Genomic DNA, 13,455 nt, shown 5'->3' with positions numbered 1-13,455 from the left:
TCCTTTGGAAATTACTTTGATAACTGGCTTCTTGGGAAACTCGTGAGCTAGACTGTGGTGTGGCAATGGAGGTTGGGCCCGGAGCCTGTTTCAGAGATAGCGAGATCAAGCGCTGGGATTAAAAATGGGTACTCTATGTCTAAACCACCCACCCACCCCCGGCAATCCTGTCGTGGTGCTTCATGTGGCTGATGGTGGGCAGGTTTCTGGAGAAGACCACCTGGAGTCTGTGCTAAGAGTATATATTCCCAGCAGGTCACCCATGACATGAAAGGCTGCCCAGTTAAAGCAAGCAGGCACCTGTATTGGGCAGCAGTGATATAGGAAGATGCTGGAGGAGGAAGATCATTTTAGTGATGATGACAAAGGCATAATTTCATACTGTGCGAGAGGAGGCAGTGATTTTACTAAGAAAATAATATGGATAGACAAAATAAAGTGGTTGACAATGTGGGGCCAGATGATGGGCCTTGCAGGTCAGATAACACTCAGCATGCAACTGAGGAAGAGCTGAGGATCTTTTGGAGCAGTAATGGTGTTTATGGCATGGCTAGATTAAAGCCCTCAGGATGTCTCCTTGTTGATGTTGCCATGCAGGAAAAGAGCATCAAAGCTACAAAGGCAAAATTACAGTGGGAACGTGGAATGTAAGAAACATGAACACGGGAAAGCTCAACGCAGTGGAGGATTATGACTACACATTGAATCTTAGGCATCAGTAAATTGAAATGGTGTGGAATCAGGCACTTTCAGTTAGAATATCATACAGTTTACTATTCAGGACATGAAAAACAAAGGAATGGTTACAATGCAGTCAATGCCCAAATAATATCAATTAGACTTTGCAGACAACCCTTTAATACGAAGGTTATCCAAGTTTGTATAATTCTCAGACCCTGGGAACTATCTGGTCAAGGTCTGGTCTCATAGCCTCGGTGCCATGGAAACAGAGTCATAAGGTTTCAGTGCTAGAATTTGATAAAAGCCCTGGTGTTGCCCCTTGAGTTTTGGAGCAGGGACACGGGCCTTGGTAGCAAGAGCTGTGTTATCTAAGCCATCTTGGGGTCTCTCCACTGTCACCTTATGGTAACTCCCGAGAGTAGGAGAAGAGTTTTTATCACCTTGCTTGGTACGTTATGCTTAGCGTGCTATGCTTTTGTATTCCATGCCTTTGTATTTCTGTTTATATCTGTCTGCTAGAGCTAACAATAAAGTTTAAAATCTCCTCACCTGCTGGTGTGTTCATTGCCTCTGGATCTAAAAGAACCGCTTGTCTTGCACCTGGTAGTGCTTGGCAAAACAGTGCGGAGAATGGCATTTGGATTTTTTCCCCCAGTTCCATTACTGACAGCCGCCATATAAGGCATGTATATTGTCTTATGCCTAATTAAATGTTTTGTGTCTGTATGCTCAAGGCTAATCAGTGTGTGTGCTTGCTGTTATTGCCTGTTGGCATGTGTATATCTCTGAGGGCCTAATCTTGAGGAAGGCGTATCTGTTGCTTCCAGGGCTGTATATAATTTCTGCTTTCCCTTTCTGTTGCATTTGTATGTATTGTGGACGCTGGGAAGCATAGGGCAGGCTGCATGCGCTCATCGCTGCATTGTGTGACCAGGAAGGTGGGGAAAAACAAAAGAAAGAGTTCAGCAGGGGGCTATGGCGAAAGGCATCCAGAAAAACATAATACCCCCAATGCATACCAAGCGGAGAGGTGGTAGGGCAGGGTCCGTGCACGGTCAACTACTGTGTTCTGAACCCCGCCCCCTTACTAGTCATGTGACCCAGAGTGCAGCGCTATTAAGCAGTTGAAAAGAATTCTGGACCTCGTGTTGTGCATACTTTTCCTGCCTTGCTTTAAGTTTATAGCTTAGCCCACAGTCCTGGGATGTCCTTATAGCCTCCCTCCCAATACTTACCCTGTTTAGCTTCTGGGGATCTGACCAGATTGGTTAGGTGTGCAAATTCCTCAAGACAGCAGGCTTTCTAAGATACTAGAGTAAGAGGTGAAAGATACTAGAGTAAGAGAGGTGAATATATTTTACATTTATACCTGTACCAAGGAAAGTCAGAAGCTACTTTTTCTATGCCTTTTCTTTATTGATTTTTTCTTTCCTTTTTTCTTTCCTTTTTTGACCTTGCATTTTAACCTTTTGGAAATTTAATAAAATTTATTTAAAAAGACAGCAGACTTTCTGGATTACTGGGTGTAACATCAAATTAGAAGACATCAGGTAACACATTTTCTGACTAACACATTTTATTAAAAGACATAAGCTTTCATAAAGCATCTGTAAAAATGAGCAATATGTAGCTCTCCAGATATGTGGAACAATTCCTATCAACTGTAGCCATAGGGTGAGTTAAAAACAGTTGAACAACCTGAAATTGACCAATTCTAATCTTTAGCTTCATGTTCATATGCACGAAGGTAGCCTAAACATGTTAAACTTGATTTCTAGTGCTGAGATTGATTCATCAATTCAATTTCCATTTTTAATATTTCCCACTGTGGCTATTCAATATTCTTTGAATGGGAATTTCCCTTTTTAATGCAATATGCCAGGGAAAGAATGTAGGATGTCTCACAAAAAAGAGACAAGTTGGGCTGCTCTATTACACTGTCCTCTTCAACAAAAAATTAACAGATAAGCCATTTCCTTCTGTGGAAAAAGTAAGTACATCCTTGGCTCTAATACCTGGTATTACTCCCTTTGGCAGAAACAACCTCAAGGAGGTGTTTCTTATAATTGTCTACCAGTCTCTGACATTGGAAGGACTTTTTTCCCCGCTCCTCCATGCAGAATTTTTTTCAAGTGTGCAACATTTGAGGTTTTTTTCAAATCACCTCACTGCATCTAGATGGGATTTAGATCCAGGCTTTGACTTGGCCATTCCAGAACCCTCAATTTTTCTTCCAGTCATTCCTTGATGGTTTTACTGAAATGTTTAGGGTCATAGTCATGTTGCAAGGTCCACTTTTGGCTGAGCTTCAGTATTCTGACAGATGGTCTCACAATTTCCTCAAACACCCTCTGGTACAATGAAGAATTCATAGTGGATTCTATGATGGACAACCGCCCAGGCCCTGATGCAGCAAAAGAGCCCCAAACCATAACATTTCTACCACCATGCTTTTCAGTTGGTATCAGGTTCTGGTGAAATGGTTTTCACCAAGCATGTGTTCTGGTACCATGGCCAAATAACTTTTCTTTACCTTGTCTGAGCACAATGTTCCAGAGGCCCTGGTCTTTGCATAGGTGTTCATGAGCAAATTTTAGTCTTGCCCTGATGCTCTTTCTGGATAGCAAAGTTTCCTTCCAGGCATGTGAATCTAATTTGTGTAGCTTCTACTGGAAAACTCATGCATTTTGCCATCAATAGTGGTGAGAGCTACCTGTAGGACCCATGATAAAAATCTGGGGTTTTTAAGAGACTTCTTTCAGCATCTTACAATCTGCTCTTGAGCTGAAGTTGTTGGGGCAGCCTGACCTGGGCACGTTGGCAGTTGTTTGAAATATTTTCCACTTGTAGATAATCTTCCAGACAGTGGAACTATTGACATCCAATTGTTTGGCAAACTTTTTAAATCCCTTCCCAGACTCATAGGCATCTATAACCTCCTTTCTGAAGGCCTCAGAAAGCTCTTTCAGTTTGGCATGGTGATACCACACACTTCAACAACAAAGAGCAAATCTAACTAAATGTCTGTCTAAACGGACTACAAAATGTAAATGGTGTGTTGTTATATTTATAAAGGATAGATACCCTTTATAAATATTGTTGAAATGAAGAGCAAATATCTGCTGAAGTATATTGAAAGTCAAAAATTTCAGTGGTGTGTGCTTACTTTTTCACATGACCATATATTTCACATGTAACTTCTGTTAGCTGCCTAGCGTCCTTTTAGTTTCAGTTGATAGACAAATCTCAAATAACTCGATCAATGTATAAATGATCTGGGGCTGTAAATGTGTATAAGCTTAAAGTGCCCTTGAGTCAAAATCCTACAGACTGTATGCAGTTCATTGAGCAACAGTATGAAAATGGATTGCCATTACCTTCAGTCATCTTCATGGATTATAGCTGGCTTAAACTGTTAGTCCTAATATCCTTAACAGGCACCCATATATTTTCAGTCATTAGCATGTTACCTTCCAACCACTGAATTACAGACCTCTATTTACGAATAGGTTACGTTCCAAGAGGTTGTTCGTAAGTCCGTTTTGTTTGCAAGTCCAATAAGCATAAACAACATGTCTTACCTTACATAAGTTAGCACTTGTGGCAATGGCGTAAGGCTTGTCCTCCAAGTTGAAACGGCACGTTTTTCCACCTTCCTGAAGAAGCGGTCCAGTGAACTTTGGGCGATGGCCTTCCTCTTTTTCTCATAAATGATGCTGTAGCATTGGCTTCCATCATGGACAGCTGCAGATACTTTGGTGGAGCGCTTGACGTTAGGGTCCTGCACCTCAAAGATAGTGCTTTCTCAATCAAGCTGAACCCCTCCGCCATCAGCTTGATCTGGAACTGCTTCAGTGATCCAATCTCTTCCTCTTTGTTTTTGCTGCTTTTCCAACTCCATGAGGTCTTCATTGGAGAGGTCTTCCATGTGTGCAACTAGCAGGTCATCAAAGTCCTCCTCTTCCAGGTCCAGCTGAAGCTCCTTGCTCAGGGCAACCAAGTTGCTGACAATGAGCTATGGCTCCCTTTCCACCGCCTCAAACCCACAAAAGTCATGAACAAACTGAGGGTGTAGATGCTTCCACACTCTGTTCATGTTGGCAGGAGTAACCTCACATCAGGCTGTATTGATGTTCTTGATAGCCTTGTAGATGTCATAGGACTTCCACAACTGGTGCAAGGACATCTGGGGGTCTGCTTTGGTTGCCTGGACTGGCTGCCTAAACATGTGAAGATATTTTTTGAAGGTTGCTATCACTCCCTGGTCCATCAGCTGGAGGGAAGTGGTGTTGGGAGGCAGATATACAACCTTCACATTCGGATGGAAGTCGTCCAGGTAAGGTGGAAGACCCAGGGCATTATCCAATATGAGCAGAATCTTGAAGTCCATGTTTTTCTTGCAGCAGTACCTCTCCACTTCTGGGATGAAATGGTGGAAAGACCAGTCTTCAAACATGAGAAGGGTGACCTAAGTTTTCTTGTTAGCCTTCCACACAACAGGAAGTGAGCTCTCTGAGATGTTCTTCAGAGCTTGTGGGTTCTCAGAGTGGTAGACTAGCAGTGGTTTTAGGCTGAGGTCACCAGAAGTGTTGCCTCCAGCAGCAGTTAGCCTATCCTTTGCAGTTTTGAAGCTTGGCATCATCTTCTCCTCCTTGCTGATGTATATTCTCTCTGGCATTTTCTTCCAGTAAAGCCCTGTTTCATCCACATTTAATATTTGCTAGGGCAAATAACCATCTTCCTCAGAGATCTCCTTGAGGGTTTCCAGGAACTCATTGGCTGCAGCCTCATCCGCACTCACCACCTCACCACATTAACATTATGAAGGTTCACATGAGCCTTGCGTTGGAACCACCCATGATTTGCACCTAACACCTCTTCAGCAGCAGCACCACCAGCCTTCTGTTGTAAATCATGGAATAAGTTCTTAGCCTAACGCTGATCCAGGAGACCAAGTGGCAGACACCACAGATGATCTTTGATCCACACGCCAAGCAGTGTCTCCATCTCTTCCATCACTTTTCCTCTTATTGTGGATTGCATAGGCATTGAACTTTTCATGTTGTGATCTTGTCTTTGTTCTTCGTTCCAATTGTGTAATGATTCATGCCATAGGAATGTGCCACATTCACCATCATCTCCCCCATTTCCTTCAACATTTCCCTCTTCATTAGCATCGTAATGGATTGGTGCTTCTTCATACTACCCCCCCCCCCTTTAGCGCTCTTGTGCTTAATTGCAGACATTTGCAGTTACCACACAGCGCTAAAGATGTGAGGACCGAAAGTCACAAGAAGTCAGGAGGCAGGAAAGGGTTAGTTTGTGGTGCACCGGAAACTAACCCTTTTCCACCCTCTCCCGACTTCTGGTTCCATCTTGTATCAGTGAAAGTTGGCAACTTGAAAGTTTGTAAGTAGGGGACTGTCTGTATTTAACTCTTTTCAGAAGAACTCCATTCATAAAACTGGCATTTTACACAATCTTCTCAAAGTTGTTAATGTTCTTTATTTCAGTCTCTCTGCCCACCCAAACATACAACAAACATGCATACATATATATCAAGAGATCATATATAACTTAGCCATGTTTTGACAAAGAAGTTTTAAACGTTTACAAGACCAACAGTTAAACTCAGTTATATAAGAAATACACACTGAAATTATTAGCAAATAGGATTAGTAACTATTGCCAATATTTGTAAAGATTTACCTTCAGATCTACAAATTAGATACAACACTCCCGTGTTCCTTGCTCACAAAGTTCAACTTAGTTAAATGCTAACATTTCTTAAGATTAGGTTAGTGTTGCCAGTGGTTAAGACTGATATAAATGTAATTCTTTCACATGGTTAAAGCATAGGTATCCTTCCCATATGTTACATATCCATTATCAGCAAAACTAAATTAAAAGTTATAGTTAAACTGTGGCAACATAACTCTGCACTGAATTAAAGGACTTCAGCTTAAATAAAATCATGTATTATCACTCAGTTTTGCTCATGTTGACAGAGAGAGACTGTTTGCAATGCATTGTTTGGTCTGTAGATGAAACCAGTGACTTCATCTCCCAATTCTCCAAGCTGTTCAAGCGAAGAAACACAAGGGCTATGATCTTTCAGCATACTTGGTAACTTATTTGCTTTTTCATGGATGCGGCAAGACCGTCTCACAGGTGTTAGGAATTTCAGATCTTTAATAGTAGAATCATCACACTGCAGTTTTTTCTTTGTGCTTGAGGTCAAAAAGAGAAACCATTTATTTACAGAATTAGAACGCAGTAATTCAGTGTGGCTTGGCAAATATATGAATAAAAATACAAATATTAATTTAGTGTTGAATATTTGACTGTTGTAAGGAAAATACTTTCTCTATATACTTATTATAGCCATTTATGATTTTAGAAACATAAAATTATGCCAGTTTAAAGGACTGTGATAATTTTGACTGCCATAGCTAGTTTAGAGTATCTCAAGGTTTCTGTTTTTTGGCCAAAATTACAAGTTTTATTCACTGTTGTTATAGACTTTTCAATAATATATATCCAAATGGTTTCTTTTTAGTACCTCTAAAAAGTAAATGGAAATGGATTCAGTGCTTTGTTATTAATTTGCTGGAAATATGATTTATGGAGTTTACAGCTGGTTTATGTTATAATTTGTAAGCCCTAATTTATGACATAGCACCATATGTGAACCCTTCCATTTTAGATTAATGAATGTGAAATGCTTTGGATATTATAAATATGCTACATTAGTACTAAACTAGCATTATCACTAGTATAAAATATTTATACATGGCTTCTGGACATCTAATAGCAAGAGATTATTTGTTTGACAATGTACACTATTGTCCAGCAAGCCTAAAGGGAGGATAGATATGGCTAATATGGTTGAGAGTTTGGTGGAAATCTTTTACAAGTATGTCACATTAAATTCAAATAGATTATTCCCCATGTATAGCTGCCTTTTTTCAAGATCTCCAGGTGTACTAAACTAGAATCACTGATTATCCTGACTAAAAATTGTTATCCTGTGGTTTTATTTTTTATTGTTGGTTCTTTTATATAGCTATGTAGTTTCCCCTTCTTTTATTGATTATATTACAATGACATTGTTAGCCATCTAGACCCTTTGGGAGTGGGCAGCATACAAAGATAGTAAATTAAAAAATAATGTGATCTGTATTCCAACACATTTGGAAAGCACCAGGATGGGGAAAGTCAGCACAAAAGATTCTGGAAATTATATACTGTATGAAAACACAGCACTGGAGAAGAATCAATACTTAAGAGTATGGGAGAGGCAGCAACAATATTGGTGCTAATGCTTTTTTAGACAGTCTCTGTATTGACAGTTTAAGACCAGTGACTATATCTTTCTTGAGACTACTGTCTTGGAACTGCAAGTCAGCAAAGAGCTGCGGCAAGTATCTATGAAGTCTCAAGCTTTGATAAATAATCATTCTGCTTTCTTCCACCACCCACCACCCCACCCAGTGTAGCAACAAGCCAAAGATCTTAGTGGGAAAACCAGACTTGTTTTGCATCATTATACCATAGTATATAACAAGGGCTAAATGCTGTCACTGACTTACAGTTGAAGAACAAATGCTGTTCTTCTGAAGATGGTAGATTATAACTAAGAACCTAAGGCAAATAGGTAAGCCTCAGCAAGGGTTTTTATCTGCAATTTTCACTGATTTAGAATTCCTGTAGTTGTTTCCAGCTATTACTTTTCTTCTCAATCAAAAATTTGAGATTAAAAATATTTTTCTAACAAAGTCAACTGAAATTGGTCAGGTTGTTTCCCCAAATTCTTAGATGTTATCTACACAAACTGAGCAGGATAACATGTTTTTATTAGATTAAGTACAGCAACTCCATATCCTCAGACACTACATGGAAGGGACCATATTAAGACTCACCTTTCCAAATGGGAAGTGGTTGACAAATTATATTTTATTAAATATGAACTCTTTTCATTTTCAGGAGTTTCAATCTCTAAGATTCCATCTTTCTCTGTATTGGTACCAGCTTGTTCATTTTTCAAGTCTATAGGTTTCTGCTTCTGTTCTTTATTTCTGTTCTTTTTTTTCTTAGAAAAGCCTTGTTTGGTTTTTGAGCAAACTTCTGTTGATTCTTGAGAGGCCTCATTACTATACTCCACCTCATTATTCAAAGTGACTTCCTTGAAAGCCTCTTCTGTCTCTGTTTCAGCTACTGTTCCCTCATGATTTACAGTATTTTCTTCCTTCACACATTTTTCTGAAAAAATACAAATATATTCTGTCATAATGTAAGGCAACGCAGAATGTATACTGTTAAAAGAAATTCAAGTTACTAAAGATGGATGACAAATATATATATATACAGGGAGAACATGAAGATTTGAAGAAACAAACCAATAGTGTTAAATCTTACCATCAGATTTTGGTGGATCTCTTCTAGCCTTTACAACATCCACAAACGTATGACGTAACTCATCCTTAGGCTGAAGAAAACATTTTTATTAATTTCCAGTTAGGTAATTAGCCAGAATGTTATCAGTGATCAGTACTCAAAACTGGAGAGATTCAGGATAAAATTTCCTCAAAATAAAAAGTTTACTGTAACTTTAGGCCTGTAACTGCCTCATAAGATTGAAGTAACAGCAGAAGAAATGGGTTGGAGAACCAACTATATCAACCAGGTCCCTTTAAATAAACAGTAGAATGTTTCTATTTAATTTAAGCAGTTAAAATATGAGAAAGTTTATAAATCTATAAAAAAATCTATAAATCTCTCACTAGCAAAGCAATTGAAGTTAAAATTAAATCCTGATATTTTAGTGAAACAGATTTAGGGGTGTTTACCTGTGCTCCTGCAAGAATTGCCTTTTCATAGATGCCGATTACTTTTTCCATGGAGCAAAACTGTTCAAGACGCATCTGGCACACCCAGTACTTAGCAAACTTTTTTGCATCTGGCACTGTCGCTATCAGCTTTTCCAAAGTGGAATGTACTGTTTCACCTACACAGCCCTGAAGAGAAATAGCAAGGAGAAAAATGTACTGAATTTCCTTAAATTGTACGAATTCTAGAGAAATGGCCATGTTACTATGTTGCAGTACATCCAGACTAATGCATAAGCTTCTGTGAACTAGTTTACATTTTTGTAATCCAGAGTAGAATGACTGGCCCTTTATTTAACACAAAACTTCAAAGAATCTTCTGTGTTCCACAATGCACTTTAAAATGCAGTAATTCAGCCTATTTTTCTCTTCAGGACAGATCTGATTATTCTAGTTACAATAGAAAAATAACGTTCAAGATTTTGTCATTGAGTAGCCTACCAACTCTTCTCACACTGATCCATTCCAAGGCAAGTTGTCTTGAAATTCCAATATGGCTTGCATTTCCAGAGTATATAAAATTGAATACAAAAACATTATATATGAAGTTAATTCATCATTATAGTGGTTTATTAATTGTCTTACCTTTTCGATGAGGTGCAGACATTCTGCAAGTGTCTTATTGACCCTATCGCTGAATAGTCCTTGTTCATCTTCTTCAACTATGGTAGCCCAGAAAGATTCAACTGGCTCTTTTATAGTTTGCTGACATGTTGCTGTTTTAGGCTGGCTATTTACAGGTATGGAATGAGGTAGCTTCTTTACCCCTTTTGAAGCCTGCCATTCAGCTAGCTGAGCTCTGAAAGATAAACATATAACTTAATTAGCACTTCATTTTACTCTCTAGCTGGGAAGAGAAACAGATCAGGTAACAGCTACCCAGTCATCTAGCCACTGTGAAATTGGAATGTCTGTTGATACTCAACTCCTTATATCTATCCCTAATTAAATAAGTTTATATTGCAAAAGAGATAATCAACTATTAAATACAGTTAAGATTCAAAATTATAATTACAAGTCATGATTGTCAGAAAAAAGTGCAAAGGTAATTGCTAATTGCAGCCACCTGAGCTAGACTGAAAAGCCAGAATTTCCTGTATCTTTGTGCCATCTAGTGGTCAGCTGGACAGTTGCAACTCAGATCTAATAGCCCTACCAAAAATAAACACTCCCAATGAAAACAGGTATGCGATACTAGCCTAGGTGAAAGAAATTTGATTTATCATGAGGGTGAGGGTGAGTGGGAAGCACACAATTGAAAATTTATCTTCTGTAATAACAGATGTAAAAGTATCCTGCTTTCAAGCCCCAAACCTCAGTATGTGCAACTGCCTTAAATTGCTGATTATTCAAGACTAATTTTAATCACTTTAAAAATCGGAGAGTCCAAAATATGAACATCATGTAATGGTGGGGGTACAAGGGTTTATTTTCTCTTTCATGCACTCAGGCTGAGTTTCTGTAATACATTCACCCATAAAGCAATTTGCTTGGTTTTGGCTTACTGTGCTGATCAAACCCAGCTAAATGTGATTTATTCAATAAACCGTTAAGCAAGCCACAGCTTGGTATACTGTATAAATGCATCCATTCACACAAAAGCCTATTTTTAAACCACTATGCGGAAATACTCTGAAAAATTCCAACTGCTTTTTAATGTTGCATTGTCTCAATATATTTTGAAACAAAAAATGCAGGCATTTATATTACCTTCTCACATCTGCAGATGTTTTTGGAACTTTGTTGTTGTCAATTGATTTTGAAGCTGACATAGTAGCATGACTTTCAGAAACTGGTGCTTTTAGGCTTCCTGTTACAGTTCTAGATGGAGCAAGTGTCTTTGTCCTCTGGACAGAATTATTAGCATTGGCTGGAACAGTCTTTAATAGTGGTTTCCAGTTCCTGTGGGCTGCCCCATTATTCTCTGACACACCAGCGAGGGATTGTTTCTCATGATTCAGAATAGTTTTGGGATGGTAAACAGAAACTCTTACAGTTCTGGCTTGGAAAGGGGTAGAATTTAGAAGCTTAGGAGCACCAGTGCTGCTAGTGAATTTAGCATCCCTTGTGCTTGTACTATTAGTTGTGGATCCTGTCTTTACTCTTGATTTAAACAAATCACTTGGAGAATTTTTTCTAGCCTCATTTGTTGGGAGCTTCCAGAAGGAGTTTACCTTAGAAGAGACTATTTTGCCACGATATGAGCCAAGTATGTGTTTTTCCGAAATGTGTGGCACAGAGTTGGGGACATCTGGTTTTATCTGTTTTTTTGTGTTTGTTTTCTGTAAAAAGGTCTGAGTTAGTGACATAACCCTGGATTTTACTGCAGCAGATTCAGGATCTCCTCCTGCAGTATCGTTTAGAGAATTACAATTTGCACCTGGCATAATTTGTTTTAATACAGCACAGGAATTTAAAATTTTAGGGGAAACAAAAGTGTTTTCGAATGTACTGTCCACTTCATTCCGTAGAAATCTGTTAGCATTTTCTTTGTTTTCCTGAAAAAAATTAACATAGCATTAATTAACATTAACACTTTGCTCTAAAACACTTTTTAAAGGAAGAGTGGCATGGGACACAGGACATCTTAACAAGAAACAGGTATATACACTCATTCAATGTAATGCATTTTTTTTTTGCACTTTCCTCAAATTATAACATATTAGAAAGCTATAATATCAGGACATTGGAAAAGCCAGTCACAATAGTAGTTTCACAATTTTTTGCTTGACTTTTACATTCACTGCATAGACACAGTTGAAGAAACTTTAACATGCAAGAACACTGCCTGGCTTATACAGTATTTAAAAATCCTTCCCAATATTTCATATAATTTTTGCTTAGCAGTTTCTCAAACACAGAAATTCCCTTCTCCTGTCTCTTAATTGCAATATAAATCTGACTTCAGCTCCAAACTTAAGATAATATCAGTGTTATCTTTTAGGACTTACCATTTTTATGTTGTTGACAGAATGCAGTTTTCCAACTTTCCTGGATTACCTATATAGAAAAAATAAAACCACTTGCACCTTTCTTTAGTATAAAGTCTCATGTACACAATAAAAGTTCAAATGTGGCAATTTTATACATATTGTTTGCTGGTGTTTCTTCTGGAAAGATTGCAGAATATACAGGCAATAGTTATACCAGACAAACCCACTTGAGTTGCATGAAATAACCTACGAGATAAATTTCTCAAGTGCCTTATACCTCAGTGAAAGCAAGCGGAGGAGGGAAGAAATCCGGCTCTAGACATGTCCTCAGAAAAATCAAATCATAACCACCCAAGCGCCCAGCAACCGTCCCCCAAAGACCCCTTTTCGAATCGACGGCAACCAACCCCAATAGAGTGGAAACGTTGTCTCTCCACTACACCCAAATTAAACTTGCTTTTGTTCAAGTTTTTAAAAATTGAACCCCATCCGACCACTTCTCGGCGTTTACCCACCTGCCCGCCTTGCAAGGAAAAGATTCACCCGCAAAAGCACCACAGCCGATACCCACACGTCCACCGCCGCTGCCCGTTTGAATTTAATCACGCGCCAGGTCGTCACGTGGCCAGCATGACCTTGCCGATTGGTGCAGCCCCGGGACTTGAAATTAGCCAATCAGGCACAAGAAGATATTATTTGGCGAAAAGCTCGGTATGATCCTTCTCTCCAGCAGCCTCCTTGGTTCTTTTGAAAAATGCGTGCGGGTTGCTGTGAAATTTTTTTCTTCGAGGATAACAATCCAAATTGTATAATACACTTTATGCATGTAAAGCTCTGTGTCTGTCACATCCTGGTCCCACCTCACCTTTTTGTATTTGGAACGAATGCATGCTCCAGAAGTTCACTTTATATTGTTTATGAAGATTCTCAGTCATCCAGGTGGAATTGTCTGG

The 13,455-nt window shown here is 38.9% G+C and overlaps 1 protein-coding gene across 2 annotated transcripts; it reads right to left on the bottom strand.

Moving 5' to 3' along the window:
• Nucleotides 1-6,177: 6,177 nt before the first annotated feature.
• On the bottom strand, nucleotides 6,178-13,097 carry CKAP2 (cytoskeleton associated protein 2). 2 transcript variants are annotated; one of them, XM_015889031.3, is made up of 8 exons: nucleotides 13,018-13,097; nucleotides 12,521-12,569; nucleotides 11,280-12,067; nucleotides 10,155-10,368; nucleotides 9,531-9,698; nucleotides 9,100-9,169; nucleotides 8,604-8,943; nucleotides 6,178-6,911 (listed from the first exon to the last, which is right to left on the bottom strand). In XM_015889031.3, the coding sequence occupies exons 2-8, from the start codon at nucleotides 12,521-12,523 to the stop codon at nucleotides 6,668-6,670; spliced, it is 1,827 nt and encodes a 608-aa protein (XP_015744517.2). In that variant the 5' UTR covers nucleotides 12,524-12,569; nucleotides 13,018-13,097; the 3' UTR covers nucleotides 6,178-6,667. The 2 variants fall into 2 exon arrangements, with proteins under 2 accessions (XP_015744517.2, XP_087991528.1); XM_088135402.1 differs by lacking the exon at nucleotides 13,018-13,097 and having other exon boundaries at nucleotides 12,521-13,006.
• Between the last annotated feature and the right edge of the window lie 358 nt (nucleotides 13,098-13,455).

The sequence above is a fragment of the Python bivittatus genome, unplaced genomic scaffold, assembly GCF_059951505.1.
Source record: "Python bivittatus isolate LINGU-HERP-01145 unplaced genomic scaffold, Pbiv_v1 ctg000020_np1212, whole genome shotgun sequence".
In the NCBI taxonomy this organism is placed as follows: domain Eukaryota; kingdom Metazoa; phylum Chordata; class Lepidosauria; order Squamata; family Pythonidae; genus Python; species Python bivittatus.
The sequence above is the reverse complement of the archived record's forward strand: the minus strand, read 5'-3'. Positions and strand labels throughout refer to the sequence as shown.